Source organism: Musa acuminata, chromosome BXJ3-11 (genome assembly GCF_036884655.1).
Source record: "Musa acuminata AAA Group cultivar baxijiao chromosome BXJ3-11, Cavendish_Baxijiao_AAA, whole genome shotgun sequence".
In the NCBI taxonomy this organism is placed as follows: domain Eukaryota; kingdom Viridiplantae; phylum Streptophyta; class Magnoliopsida; order Zingiberales; family Musaceae; genus Musa; species Musa acuminata.
In genome coordinates this window covers 30561060-30576854 of record NC_088359.1, presented here as the reverse complement: position 1 = coordinate 30576854, position 15795 = coordinate 30561060, and the positions used below count along the sequence as shown (strand labels likewise).

Sequence of the window (15795 nt, the reverse complement as noted above, 5' to 3'; positions counted from 1 at the left end):
CTGTGGTTGCCTCATGCACGGAGAGCAAGATGCTGCGATAATAAAGCTCCATTACTACGAGATACTGAAGACATCTAAACAAGTACATTGATGTAGCCATCGTGGCTTACGAGCAACTCCTCGAGAAGCAGCGGCACATCATGTTGATGGACTCCATATCTATCAAATCCCACGCGCAATGCGGTCACATATCCATAGCGCAAAGGCTCGCCAGAATGGGTGAATACCGCCTTATTATCGTAGAACATTAGACAGCCTTCGGTGTCCGGAAATCTATGCGCCGGGATACCCCTTCCCTCCGCCGCCGTAGCCGCTACCATGTTCTCCACCAGCACCATAGCCGCCTCCGGCACCCGTGCCACTTCCAGCCCCGTAGCCGCCGCCATGCTCACCGCCTGCTCCGTAGCCAACACCGCTGCCACCACCTTCCCCGCCACCATGGCCACCGCCATGTTCTCCACCTGCACCATAACCAGCTCCACCACCGATGCCACTTCCAGCACCATAGCCCGCACCATGCTCGCCTCCTGCACCATACCCGACACCACTACCTGAACCACCGCCACCACCATAGCCACCTCCATGCTCTCCACCAGCACCGTAACCGGTTCCAGCACCAGCACCAGCACCGCTTCCGGTACCATAGCCACCGCCATGCTCACCTCCTGCTCCATAACCAACGCCGGCACCACTGCCTCCACCACCGCCATGTTCTCCTCCTGCACCACCATAGCCACCGCCATGTTCGCCTCCTGCACCACCATAGCCACCGCCATGTTCGCCTCCTGCACCACCATAACCACCTCCATGTTCTCCGCCTGCACCACCATATCCACCTCCGTGCTCTCCGCCTGCACCACCATAGCCACCTCCATGTTCTCCGCCTGCACCACCATATCCACCTCCGTGCTCTCCGCCTGCACCACCATAGCCACCTCCATGTTCTCCGCCTGCACCACCATATCCACCTCCGTGCTCTCCGCCTGCACCACCATAGCCACCTCCATGTTCTCCGCCTGCACCACCATATCCACCTCCATGTTCTCCGCCTGCACCACCATATCCACCTCCGTGCTCTCCGTCTGCACCACCATAACCACCGCCATGTTCTCCGCCTGCACCACCATAGCCACCTCCGTGTTCTCCGCCTGCACCACCATATCCACCTCCGTGCTCTCCGCCTGCACCACCATATCCACCTCCGTGCTCTCCGCCTGCACCTCCATAGCCACCTCCATGTTGGCCGCCTGCACCACCATAGCCACCTCCATGCTCGCCGCCTGCACCACCATAGCCACCGCCATGTTCTCCGCCCGCACCACCATAACCACCGCCATGTTCTCCGCCCGCACCACCATAGCCACCTCCATGCTCTCCGCCCGCACCACCATAACCACCGCCATGTTCTCCGCCCGCACCACCATAGCCACCTCCACGTTCTCCGCCCGCACCACCATAGCCACCTCCACGTTCTCCGCCCGCACCACCATAGTCACCGCCACGTTCTCCGCCCGCACCACCATAGCCACCTCCACGTTCTCCGCCCGCACCACCATAGTCACCGCCACGTTCTCCGCCCGCACCACCATAACCACCGCCCCGTTCTCCGCCTGCACCACCATAACCACCGCCCCGTTCTCCGCCCGCACCACCATAACCACCGCCCCGTTCTCCGCCTGCGCCACCATAGCCACCGCCCCGTTCTCCGCCTGCACCACCATAACCACCGCCCCGTTCTCCGCCTGCACCACCATAGCCACCGCCACGTTCTCCGCCTGCACCACCATAACCACCTCCTCGGTCTCCGCCTGCACCACCATAACCACCGTCATGTTCTCCGCCTGCACCACCATAACCACCTCCATGCTGTCCACCAGCACCGTAGCCACCTCCAGCACCAGCACCGCTTCCAGTTCCATAGCCACCGCCATGTTCACCACCTGCTCCATAACCAACGCCGCCGCCACCACCTTCCCCACCGCCATGTTCTCCACCTGCACCATAACCAACTCCACCACCAGCACCACTTCCTGTCCCGTAGCCAGCACCATGATCACCTCCTGCACCATACCCTACACCACCACCCGAGCCACCGCCACCACCATAGGCTCCTCCATGATCTCCACCAGCACCGTAGCCTCCTCCAGCACCAGCACCACTTCCAGTGCCATAGCCACCGCCGTGCTCTCCACCTGCACCAGAACCAACGCCAGCACCACTGCCTCCACCACCACCATAACCACCACCATGTTCTCCACCAGCACCGTAACCAGCTCCACCACCTTTACCACTTCCTATCCCGTATCCACCTCCATTCTCACCACCTGCACCATAACCCACACCAGTACCGCTGCCTCCCCCACCACCATAGCCGCCACCATGTTCTCCACCGGCACCATAACCGCCTCCACTCCCAGTGCCCGCTCCAGTCCCGTAACCACCACCATGCTCACCACCTGCTCCATAGCCCACACCGCTTCCAGAACCGCCACCGTAGCCACCACCATACTCTCCTATACCACCAAACTCACCTCCGGCCCCATAACCGGGAAAGAAATGCCATCCACCTCCAGGAATGACGTCGCCAATGCCATGGCCTACGCCATAAGGCAGCTCCTGAGGAGCAACCAGGAGCGCTCTAGAGGCGAAGCACACGGTCGCACCCAACAACAGCAGCAGCGCAGGGCTTACGACCCTGCGAGTAACACCCATGACCAAGCTTGTGTGGAGGACTCGAGATGCCTGCCACCTTCGATGGATCGAGGAAGTGGAGGGAGCAATTTATAGAGGCGGAGAAGGAAGCGGGCGTCGTCCTTGGTGATCGACGCATCAAGAAGACTAGCTGTGGAGTGGTGCTCGAGCACATGGGCGCGCATGGGGTGCTTCTTTGCACCCCAACCCCCCAAGCAAAGTTTCTGCGCTTCCGCTGTTGTGCACATTAGTTGCAAGTGATCTGCCACCTGCGTCACGCATTCCATCCTGCCCTATCCTTTCTCTGCTTAGAAGGTGTATTATATACCCTTCTTCCATGCAATTTCAATTTGAGACCACCCCCGCGCATCTAAAACTTGCTTGTTTTGGGGAGAGACTTCACTCACAGTCAGTGAGTATCCAACGACAGCGTCGTGTCTCTCTTAAGGCGTCTGTAAGGTATTTTAGAACTAAAACGTAGAGGACACGGAGGCGATCTTACATGAGCGACCGTGAAGCAATCCCCACCACTCCGACGATAGACAAAGGTGCGGTTATCTTATCTACCGCCAACTCAAGTTGGACGAGTGATCTCACCTACGACATCGACCAATAATTTCTGGACATCTGGAGACTGAAACGGGCCCCATCTCCAGGAACCAACCGGAGCACACCTACGTGGCCGCATCACTGGTTATCCATTGAATCATCACAAAAAAATAATCTTGGGTGCAGGAACAGCAATCAAGTGTAGACGTCCACCAACCACAGGGCAAACAACCATGTCAGTGGTCTTCCGCACCCTGTCTTCTACAACTGGCCCACCCACTATGGCCTCCCATTAAGAACAGAAGAACCTTTCCAGTTCTGCATACGGTTGACATTTTGTGCCAAAGTGAAAAGGAATGCTGAGCTCGTATCACACTGGTCGGTGACCGGAGATGCCTCCTCACCTCGCATGCTCTCAGCAGCTGAAGGAGAACCAGAGGCAGGGAATTGTTTGCTGATCCGTTCGAGCATTAGCAAGATCAGGTTAACATTCTATAATGGAGAGTGCTTATGAAATCATTACGCCAAGGAAGAAAGAATGAAACCATCGACAATGGGCAGCTTTCATCCAATACCTGCAGTACTCGAGTCTATCGGTGCAGGAACAGGGACCGTGATCCCCGTCCGAAGACCTGTTTTCCAGAAGCTCTGCTACAGGAATCTGAGAGGCATCAGCACGAGCGGTAGTGGGGAAAGCTTTACGGGAATGGCCTGTGGTTGGTGGGTGCAGAAGAGGTTGAGACGAGACACCACCCACGACCCGCTCAATGCCGAGGCACCAAGTGGCAGTGAAGCCACTCTGTTCCACCAGAGAGAGAGCGAGAGAGAGAATAAGTCTCATCTCAGGCCAACGTGCAAGCCAGAGGAAGCGCAATACCGGAGAGGAAGATTGTGGGACTGGGCCACGCCATGTGCCCTACTCCCTCATCCGCGGAAAGCCAGACGAAGCGAGCTCTTACACCGAGTGCAGACACCTTCCGCCACCAGGAAGCGCAGGCAGCTGGGGAAGAAGCTGGATATGGAGAGAGCGTGGAGGCTGCGGCTGTGGCGCTGATGCCAGGCAGCGGTAAGAAAACCCTGAGCAAGTATTTGTCATCGAACATGCAACAAGTCATTTCACATTGTAGAAAGAAATGCAATACAGGAGATGACGTATAAGAAGCAATAGCATGAATTAAAGCAAAGCTCGTAGGAGGGATCATAGCCTCTAATATATCATGATTACCATTAGCAAATGGCGTCTTCAATATTTCAATCAGAAAGCAGAATCAAAACTCGAGAGGATTTTGGGTACAAGACGTCAATGTTATTAGAACTTTGGCCTCTCTAGCATTCACTGAACCAAGGATCAAACGAACAGGATAATCTGTGAGTTTTTTGTGGTAATGTTCAGAAGAACTTCTTCTCGAATGAAACCAAGCCATGCACTCCTCCCTCTACCTGTGCAGCCCCTGTTCGGACCTGGAAAAGAAGATCATCCACAAACATAAGAACCTAAACAAATGATAATTTACAGAAATCGAAGACACAGCAACTTCCACATGCTTCCTAAATGACAGTTCGATAAATCCTCTCTGGAAGTGTCTTTTTGAACCTTAATTTCCTTTAAAGAATGAGAAAATTGATTATTTCAGTATGTTTAATTGATGAATCTTTTCAACAGAACCTATGGAGCTCTGGAATACCATTCACTGAAATTTTCCAGCTTTCTTATCTGTGCAATCATTTTAAGATCCTGACCTTGGCAAAGTCCTTCGCCAATAGTGTCAAAATTTAATGCTTAACAAACCCATGATCTACACATTGCTGGTGGTGATTACCAACTTTTCAATCATAGCTACGCATTTTCTATTTTTGTACAGTAATTTCATACACACACACACATATATATATATATATATATATCAAGGATTTTAATTTCGATTAATACCACCCGTATCATACGGTACATACCAGTTTGCCAATAGACCAGTACGCGGACCGCTCGCTACTAGGTCATACCGTCAATTGGGGTTGCTTCTGCACCGTTACCACCCTAAATCGATCGTTGACGGTCGATTTTAACCGTCGCCGCCCGCCACCGGGTGGTATTAGTCGAGGGAGAGCTAAGGGAGAAGAACGAAGAGGGAGAAGAGAAGGGAGAACCTAGAGATCCGACTCCGCTCTCCCTTGACGATCCCAATCCGTCGCGGCCCTCACTTGCCGGACGCCACAGATGAGATGTCGCCTCCTTCTCGTCTGAGGCGACGAGGCCTCGGCATCGTCGACGACTTCTCCTCATCCGCGTTGGGAGAAGAAGCCTCGACGACGTCGTAGGGAGAATAAATGAGGCGAGGAGGCAGCGACGTCTCCTTGTTGCCCTTTTTTGCGCACGGAGAAGAGAAGAAAAAGGAGGCGATGTTGCCTTTTTTTCTAAATTATATATATATATATATATATATATATATATATATATATATATATATATATATATATATATATATATATATATATATATATATATATATATGTGTGTGTGTGTGTGTGTGTGTGTGTGTGTGTATACACCGAGCGATACACCCTGGTGTATCGCTCGATACTATGTACTGTATCATATCGAGCTATGCTCGAAACTCCAATACGGTACGAAATTATGATCCTTGATATATATATATATATATATATATATATATATATATATATATATATATATATATATATATAGCAAGAAGTGAACTAGAATCAGGTAAGAAATAAGTTCAACTATTCTCAGTTCCAACAAAAGATCGATAATCGATAAATCAAAGGAATGAATCAGTACCATTAAACAAGATCTATGCATCTAAATTGGCCAGAAAACAAGATTCCTCTAGTATCAAAATCTGAAGTCATATGTCAGTAAATGATCATCAGATACATAGTTTATAGGATATAATATAATCATTTTATTGACTTATTGCTTAAAACTATTCAATAAGGCACTGCCTCTCTAAGCCTGCATGCACCCAGATCTGGATCACCATTGAAGTCTTAGGTTTTTCAATTATGTATTTACACAAGGTATATATATACTACACTAGCTCTATTCCACTCCATTTTGTTGTTTCCACTGGATGAGTCAACAAAAAGCACATCCTCAATATTAATTTAGGCACTTTAGGTGCATAAGCTCAAGTTAACAATGGTGATCCCTACATCTGCTTTATCATTTTTGAGCAGTTAGGGCTAAGGACCAAGTTTTTCTCAAAATTATTTATGTATACATGATCTGTATATATAAAAAAATATACCGTTTATACAAGTGTAGTCTAAATATCATATATGCATGTACAAGTGTTAGAAATCCATTAATGATGAATGTGAGTCAAACTAGTTACGATTAACATATATTGCGTTAGACACAAATTTAACCCAAAAGCTTAAGCTGTTAGATTGTGGATTAGACTCAAATATATATCATCCGACTCTCTTGATATTTACCAATGTAGAACTATTCTCTTAGTCCTTTTTTTCAATCTCTCCTCATATATGAATATCTTATGATATTCTCTCCTTATTCATGTGTGATTCAATCATCTCCCCCCTTACTCCTAAGGGTAGGTGGTATGGCCAACTTTGTTTGCAACCATAGCTTGATAGGTGGTGTGGTTAATTTTGTCTGCAACGCTGATTACCAAGCTCATCTTGGCTCAAATCTCTTTTCTTTTTTTTGTTACGAACCTAGCTCAATTCTCTTCTGCTCTCTCTCTCTCTCTCTCTCTCTCTCGTTTTAATCATCCTTATTTCTCTTTCTCTCTTTTTTCAATCATCTTCATTTTTCTTTGACTCTTCTTTTCTTTCTCTCTCTTTTTTTAATCATCCTTATTTCTCTCTCTCTTTTTTTCAACCATCCTCATTTTTTCCTTTGACTCTTCTTTGACTCACTCTTCTTGTTTACGAACCTTGGATTAACATATATTGAGTCGGGCACCAGTTCAATCCAAAAGCTTAAGTTGTTAGATTGTGGGCTAAATTCAAATATATATCATTCGACTCTCTTGATATTTACCAATGTGAGACTATTCTCTTAATCCTCCTTTTCAATCTCTCCTCACACATGAATACGTACATATGTGTTGTCTGCAATGTTAAACAAGGGGGTGCAAAAATATAAGGGGAAGTAAATGAGACCGCAGGAATGTTAGACATACTGCAGTCGGTGAAACAAGAAACCAGACTATCTCTAACCAATCACCGAGAGGGCCCTGCATCAAAATTGATGGGGCCATGTAACACAATGACAGGTCTACCAATAAGAATTGGGTGCACAATCAAAAACACATGCAGGGTCCTTTGCTCATGAGTATGTCCAATGCACTCTTAGCTCATTATTTGAGAAAAACAAAGAACCTCCACCAGTGCCCAGTTTATTCTATACTACAAGAAAAAGAGGGCAGGAAAAATTGAACAATATAGAAAGCTCTTAAATCAATAAACATCAGTGCATACCTCCAATCTTAGCACCTCTGAATGTAGCAGATCATGAGCTGACTGCAAAGAGGATGCACCAAGATCCTGAAATCCTTGCTTCACAGCTTGCATAGTGTAAGGGATAAACTTCAATATGGAGCCTTTGTCAGCTACAGCACCAACAACTCCTTGAGCAACCTTGAGTTTTAGTGTGTCGCCCAAGTACCGTGCATCACTACCCTTTGTCATTGCTTCTAAAGAACCCATGCCCCTATACTTCTTCACTCGGTGACCATTCTGGAAAAGCAGATGTCAGATCAATCAAAACCATCATAGTACATACAATATACTGAGCTCTAGCAAGCAGATCCCATCAAGAGCTTCAAGATGAACATGCTGACTAATTTTAGAATGAAAAACCTAAATATGTCTTTTGATGATGCAGAGTTAGTCATATTAGATTTATTTTTAACTGAGTATTTGCACTTGAGTTTTAGTTCTGGCTATCACAGTCAACAGTCATTTAAAAGTCAATTAGATGTTTAATTCCAAGATGTTCACTTTACTAGGATTATGTCCTTTTTCTTTACTTAATCAAAGAAGCTCCAAGTACCACCTTTTGTATCTTTCATTGGTTGTCATATTTCTATCAAGAAGCTTAAAACTACTGAAGCTTCATAACTGAAAGTTTATTCTCCTGCAAAGTTTCCTCTTTGGCTATTTATATGATTCATAATATGGTTTGAGAATGTGAAGTTGAAAAGTGGGATGCATATTACGTTTTCTTTTATCCTTCCTACATCCACTGCCTCTAGATTTATCAAAGTGAAAACAGTGAGGAAACTTTCATATTATAAATGGTTGGAGAAATTAATCAATTGGCTTAAGTAAAACAGGAAAACAACAGGCAAAAGTTGAATAACAATATGATATTATGAACTAATATCATACTAAAACAACAGGCAAACTTGAGATGCTTTATTGCCCCGTGCGTCGAAGAACAGAGACTTAACATCAAACCAAGACCATTCTGTAAATCAAGTTACGCAAGCATAGAAATTGACCTAAATTAACCAATTCTTTATGCTGGTCATCAGAAATGAGTAAAAATATACACAGATTTACAAAAGTGGATGCATCGTTTAGGCCAGATGGTGATGTAAAAGCTGCTGGCCAAAAATTTTTTGATCTTCTATAAGCAAGTCGACTGAAAATTCCTTTTCATTTAGGATACTTATTTTCAATAGCTAAGCCAAAAACTTAAAATAGTGCCTCGTCTAAATAGCAATGCATGATCATAATGGAAGGAAGCAGGTTAAAGGAATATACGTATGACTACTTGAGTAGAAATAAGATCTTGACATTCAAAAATAAATGCTGCATAGAAAGCACTGTGGCAGATAATTTCAACTTTGTGATACAATGAAACAAAGTAGTAAAAGCCAAAATTGTCATTCTCCCTTGGTAATCTGCACTGGGACATTTCCTGGCATGTGATTGATAAATAGGTCACTGCATTAACTAACCTTGATTATCATGCATAATTGTTATTTTTAACAGTAAATTCATGAAAATAGACAAAGTAGTATAACCAGTTACAACAGCGGATATACCAGATACTCATAAACACCAGGTGCCTCACTGCTACCAGCTAAAAAACTGCCCATCATAACGGTCGAAGCCCCTAGAGTCAAAGCTTTCACAATGTGTCCAGAATTCGAGATCCCACCATCAGCAATAACAGGCACATCATGTTCCTTTGCAAAAGATGCAACCTTATACACTGCTGTTGCCTAAATAAACCAAAATAAATGCAGCATGTGAGATCATCAATAATGTCTTGAGAGGACGTGAAGTTTCTCGAAATGATCATCTAACAAACATTTAACACTGCACCGGATCATCAACATAATGCAACCTTTGCAGCCACTCAGAGAGGATTCACGTGTATTATTTATAGTCATATGACTAGCATTATTTGTAAGTCTTTGTTTCTCAATACCCTTATCCAAGTTCATCACTAATATGCAATAGAACAGGATGACACAAGCCCGATAAAACCTAAAGACAAGTTAACACTAACCTACGCTTTTGTGCCAGTGTTAGAATTGTTTTTGTTAGTTCTACCTTGGAAGGAACTAAAAGTAGAATGAGATCAAACTGAAGAACGAGATATCATACCTGTCCTCTGCCCACAGCGCAAACCTCCTGAGTGGTACATATGGACCCCGATCCCATGCCCACCCTCAACCCATCAGCCCCGACCTTGATCAGATTCTGCGCCTGTGCAACTGTGACAACATTTCCTCCGATGACATCCAACTCCGGGTACATACTCTTGGCATACTTGATCATCTCGATTTGGTATATGGAGTTACCCTGCGAGCTATCCACCACTACCACATTCGTCCCGGCCTTCACCAGATGCTCCAGCCTCTCCTTATCGGTCTCCCGGGTTCCTATTGCCGCCCCCACAACGAACCTCCCATCGGCGCCCAGGGATGGCACTCCCAGCCTTGGGAATCCCTTGATCATCTCCACGTCTTCCTTGGTGACCAGATCAACGACCTCCCCATCTTCCGCCACCAACGGCGCGTACTCCAATCCCCCGCCTGCCAGGAAAGACGCCACCTTTTCGAAGTCGTAGCTCGCCGGAGCCGACACTGGCGCATGCCGCATGTACTCGGAAACCAGAGTATTCCTATTCGCTAGGCCCTCCCAATCGGACTTGGCGACGACGCCCACGACCCTCGACTTGGAGGTCCCGGACTCGGTGACGATTGCGTAAGCAGCAGGGCCAAAGTCGTAGACGGAGTCGGAGGGGGAGAGGAAGACGGGGCCGGTGGCGAAGGGGATACGGCGGGCCTTGGCGGCGCGGACAATGGCGGCCTGGCTATCGGGGGCGTTGTTGCAGTGGACGATGGCGGCGCCGCCGAGGGCGGCCATTGCGACGGACATGGCGGCTTCGGAGACGGTGTCCATGGGGGAGGCGACGCAGGGGATGGCAAGGGGGCGGCGGCGGGAGAGGCGGGTAGAGAGGTCGACGGCGTCGGCGGGGAAGTCGATGTAGCCAGGAAGAAGGATGACGTCGTCATAGGTGTAGGAGACGCCCTGGCCGAAAAGCTGCAACGCCGGGAACCCGTCCTCTAGCTTACAGCAAGACCCGTTCATGGCGCCGCTGCTAGGGCTTCTAGGGTTTTTGGGTACCATGAAGCGCGGGCGCAGAGGACGAAAACAGCGAGGGAGACGTGAGACACTGCGGTGCCTTGGACTTGATAAGGATCATATCCAGGTATCCTTGTAAGTAGTTTCTTCCAAGTCATCTTACATCTCAAGTATCCACCAATACGGCCGGGTGCCGCGGACACCTCACCTGGTTCACTTGAAGAGGATCCAGGGTACCTGGCGACGGTGCACGTGAAGTCTTGTCCGGACACGGTGGAGATCTGAAGGGTGGAAATTGAGAGGACGCAGTCGGCACGATTTTTGATGCCATGTGGATGCGCCTGTAAAAGGAGTCGGGCTTCAGCTTTTAGTCACATCGGGTAAGCCTACCGTCTCGTTCCCCTAAAGACGGCTCGAACGGTGGCCGTGACTCCCATCTTCCCAAAACCATTATCGAAAGGCAGGTGCGAGGGCCACTGTTTCATGTGCATACGTGTGGGTTTATTTAAGATCATGCGCCGAAAGGGATAGTTGCTGATAACCTTTTTATATTGATCATGATCTTTAAATTGTTCGGTGACTTCTCTGATTGGTTCAACAGAGGTTCCGTTTCCACGCCGAGGTTTAATCATCAAGAGGAATGATGGCCATCACACTAATTGAGAGAGCAAAAGCAGAAGGAACGCTTCTCATCTCTCCTTCGACCTTCCACATTCCTACGGACAATGGACTGTGGAGAAGCCTGTGGAATGGCTGTGGCATCGAGTATTCAGCCTTACGCTAGTCCGAGACAGAGCATGTGGGATGTCACCAATTTAGTACTGGGATAAAGTGGGAGTCATAAATGCTTGTCTCAACTTTCATAACAATGTGAAGTGGGAACCATCTGCAAATGCCATTTCGAACCCTTGCAGAGTGGATGGGTGTCTCTGAGAGCATAATTTACTGAAGATGGGAGAGGTAGAAGAAACCAGTTTGTGTGGCACAGAATAGTTCAGATACTCAACACATTGGACACGTTTAGTGTCGCGTTCTTCATTACTGGCTGGTACCCTACAAAACTGCAGTGACAAATTAGCCGTCTGATAATGATCGGACGGACGGTGAGATTAAGTATGATAAGAAAAAGGTTCGATAAATTCGGGATCGATCATTTAAAAGCTTTCGAATAGCGTGAAAAATTGCCAGATAAAAGTTTTTATGTAAATAGAGAAATGGACTTAACAGGCAAAACAATTTAAAGAGAAATTGTCCTTTTTTTCACGGACCTCGTTTAGCGTTTCTGTCACCCGCGGAATAAGTACAACGGCGACCTCTCATGTACGAGCTTCGTCGACCGCCGGTGCCGGAAAGCGTTCATTGGGCTCGGGAAATGCCACCCCCATGCTTTTCCCCTGTCCTCCCCGCCGCGGGGTCCTGCCAATCCCGCCGCCCCCACCGACCTTGACCTCGATAGCTCCGCCGCTGACTCCTTCCCTACCGCCGCCCTCGGGAAGGGCCAGAACAACGCCCACCTCCTCCCTCGATTCGGCCGCCGTGGAGCTTCCCCGCCGTCGACGTGTCTGGCGACCGATCTCGTTCGTAGGAGCTGGAAGCCGACGGATCTGGACCGCCGGAACGCCGGCTCGCTGTCGATCAACCTCGACACGAGTCCCACTGCCCCGATCCCGGCGCCGCCTCCGGCGGATCCCGCGAGATCGGCGAGCGAGATGGAGGAAACGGAGGAGCAGGAGGAAGAGGAGGAGGAGGAGGGGCGGAAGCAGCTGCAGGGGCGTTCGTTGGCGCAGTCGGGACAGAGGCGGAGGAGGCGGTCGCGGAGGCAGCCAGGGCAAATGCCATCACGGGGCTGGGAGGAGGATGTGTGCTTCCGGCATCTCCACTCCGTCCAGTGTTCGTCCTCCGCCGCCCACACGACCATTTCCTCGGCCATCGATCTCCTGGCGCCTCCCATTCTCCACCGACCGTCTTGCCTCACCAACTTCTCTTCTCTTTGGGTCCTCTTCGACAACGGTGACGGCGGGCGGGGTCTCCTCTGTGGGGTTCGGCATTTATATACGCGGTAGTGTGGTTACAATAAACAGCGGGTGCGGAGGTGAGCGGAATTTAAGATAACGGCGGTTGGAGGGGACTCCGGAATGAACAGCTCCGTTAATGAAGTTAACACAGCAACAGAAAAGGGTTTAGGGGCTATGAAGTAATCATCCACCGTTCGTTTTCGGCGGATGGTCATGATCATCATCGGCAATCAACAATAACAAGTGATACGGTATATTTTGATATCAGCCCAACAGTGGGCAGCCACCTCAGATCCAACATGACATCTTCGAATCGACATAACACACGTACCTAAAATCGATCGTATCTCGAAACGACAGTAATCGTGTTACTCGAAAATATATGAAGCGATACCCTAAATCAAGCGAGACATCCTCAAACGGTGTGGAATTGGAATAGTCAGCCCATACCATTCGAAGTAGACAAATCGATCACTTGAAATGTCGATAGTCGCATATGATTAAACTTCCATGAGAGGCATAAAATGTCACCCTAGATATATGTTAGAGGATATTGAGTACTATTCTCGAAAACTAACTTATGTTTTAGATGAGTCGAGCCGAGAATCACCCTTCCTAGTATCGACCAATTGTGTAGAAACTCGACACCCTCCATTCTAGGTCGAGTAGGTGGCACCAGCCTTGGTCCTCTGTCCCCCCGCCTTCCGAGTGACCACATGGATACCCTTGCACGATCGGGATCAAACCAAATTGTGTCGGTTATTGGGTCATGACATAAAAACTATAATAATAAGTAAAAAAAAAGGATTAGAGTTATCTAGAATAAAAATACCTTTTAATTTGATTATATATCTATCTTTATTTTTATTTTTTAATCACACTAATTATATAAACATTTAAATTCAAATAAAATCTAACTAATATTATTTATTATCTCAAATATTATCAATAAATATTTTAAATAAAAAAAATATATTCAAGAAATCTCACCTCATTAGAATCCCTTAAAATATATTAACAATCAATCATTATTTAACACATGAAAGTTATTGTAAAAGGATTATGTGTCCATGTGAACTAAAAATCCAAAACATATCGTTCGGAATTATCTCCTCGAGTCACCCACATAAGCAAAACGTCAAGAGGAAGATGTTGAAATGGTTATAGATTGTACTCTCCAAAGTTATGTATAAAAAGCTAGTCTCTCGTACTACTCCAGGAATTCTTTTTTCAAGAAAAACTCACATCCAGTAAGAAATCTTAGTTACTAATTTGAGCATCAGAAGAATTGAGTTGAGAAATTTCTTTCAATATTAGTCATAGTGTAGGTGGTGTCCCGGGAGCTTAACACTTTCATCTCGAAACCATCTCAGAACTGCTTCGGTTATTACCTTGGACACTTATGATTTCTAAGTTTAAACCATATCGAGTTGGCTTAAATTTCGATGATAATTTTCGACCATATCAGTTTAGAGTACCTGAGCCTTACGACTCAGTCAACCCAGTCTATAACGCCCAAATCATACCTCTCGATCATGCCAGTCTTCAATAACCCGAGCCATGAAACTCAATGGCATCGATTTGCTAATATCCTAGCAAAGGTGCTCGTCAACTACGATTGAATCACTGCACCCAATATCGAGCGACACCGCTCATCCAGTCAATATCCCAACAATATTTTCCAACAGACCACGTCTACATTCTCAGAGATTCTCAGCAAACACTGACCGTGCCACTAGTCATTAAACAAGTAAACTCGACTTACGATATCCCATTGCGCCATACACCAAGCCCCTCGGGGAGCGACTCGGTATAAGCCGCTCTCTAAGGGGGGGGGAGGGGGGGGGGGGAGAGAGAGAATGATAAGGCATATTTTGACAACTTGCCCTCCAACCACTACACCACCCAAGGTCAGCATGACAAACTGCACTACCCAAGTATAACGTCGTCCCGATGCCATGGCATGGAGAACACCCCACATAGGCTCCAGGACTAAGCCAACCGCCCGATAGGTCGACCATCATGAATATGATAGGTACGACTGACCCCCGACCGAAGGATAAAAACTCATCGCAGGACCGCCAACAAGTGATCGATTCTCAATTGACTTTTTCACTCAGTTCTAACTAAATCTTCGGAGGAGTTGAAGTCGGGAGCCCCCTTCCTGATCCCGACTTGTGTACAGGATCGGTGCGCCGATGGCTGACCGACCAAATGGTCTTTTATCACAAAGTTTAAACCATGTTGTGTTGATTTAGATTTGGATGATAATTTTCTCCCAATAATCCCTATACAATTTCATTTTTATTCCTTTGATATAATACAATATAATATAATCAAAATTTGTCCAACAGTAATGCTTCTTCAGAAGTAATTAAATTGAGAATTTTCTGATCAACAAATTATTTTCCATCTACTCCACTTAGACTCTGTCGTTCAGCCGGACTGAGTGACCCCTGAAACTGCTCAGGGGTGACAATGTCGTGGGACCCCGCATGGGTCCTTCATTTGCACGTCTTCCCGACCCCACAGAGTACCGATGGAAAGTGGTGATCTCTCCTCCAAACAGGAAAGTGCAAAGTGGACATTCCAAAGCTCCGACAGTCGCTCCAATGTCACCACCACAACCTGTTCACGGCTTTCGACTACAGAGTCGCACATTGCCTCCGAACGAAGACGAACATTCACCCATCACCTGCTGGTCCAGATTCCAACACCGGAGACATCTCTGTGGGCACCAACCCTACAAATTGCAACAGGCATTCTCAAGACTCTCTCGAGTTCTCTCTGGTATAGTCAATGAGGCAGTAACATCTTGCAATGTCCGTCTCGAGTGGCTGTGTGAACAGGGGACGGAAAAGTCACCGAGTAGGAGAAGGCACTTCTCTGGGCTTAAGAACTTTAGACAATGAAATTGATTGGAGAGTTATAGTCATTTTCTACTCTA

The 15795-nt window shown here is 47.2% G+C and overlaps 2 protein-coding genes across 5 annotated transcripts; both read right to left on the bottom strand.

The window, feature by feature from the left end:
- Positions 1-3416: 3416 nt before the first annotated feature.
- LOC103972201 (inosine-5'-monophosphate dehydrogenase) lies at positions 3417-12226 on the bottom strand. 4 transcript variants are annotated; one of them, XR_010502046.1, is made up of 7 exons: positions 12102-12226; positions 9850-11894; positions 9282-9461; positions 7708-7965; positions 4466-4701; positions 4118-4317; positions 3425-4039 (listed from the first exon to the last, which is right to left on the bottom strand). XR_010502046.1 is itself a non-coding variant. In XM_065172756.1 (5 exons), the coding sequence occupies exons 2-5, from the start codon at positions 10876-10878 to the stop codon at positions 4630-4632; spliced, it is 1539 nt and encodes a 512-aa protein (XP_065028828.1). In that variant the 5' UTR covers positions 10879-11894; positions 12102-12226; the 3' UTR covers positions 4394-4629. The 4 variants fall into 4 exon arrangements, 1 of the variants encoding a protein (XP_065028828.1); XR_010502045.1 differs by having other exon boundaries at positions 3429-3694; positions 3816-4317; XR_010502044.1 differs by having other exon boundaries at positions 3417-4317.
- LOC135652088 (uncharacterized) lies at positions 12119-12784 on the bottom strand. Its single transcript, XM_065172758.1, has one exon. The coding sequence runs from the start codon at positions 12782-12784 to the stop codon at positions 12119-12121; it is 666 nt and encodes a 221-aa protein (XP_065028830.1).
- Between the last annotated feature and the right edge of the window lie 3011 nt (positions 12785-15795).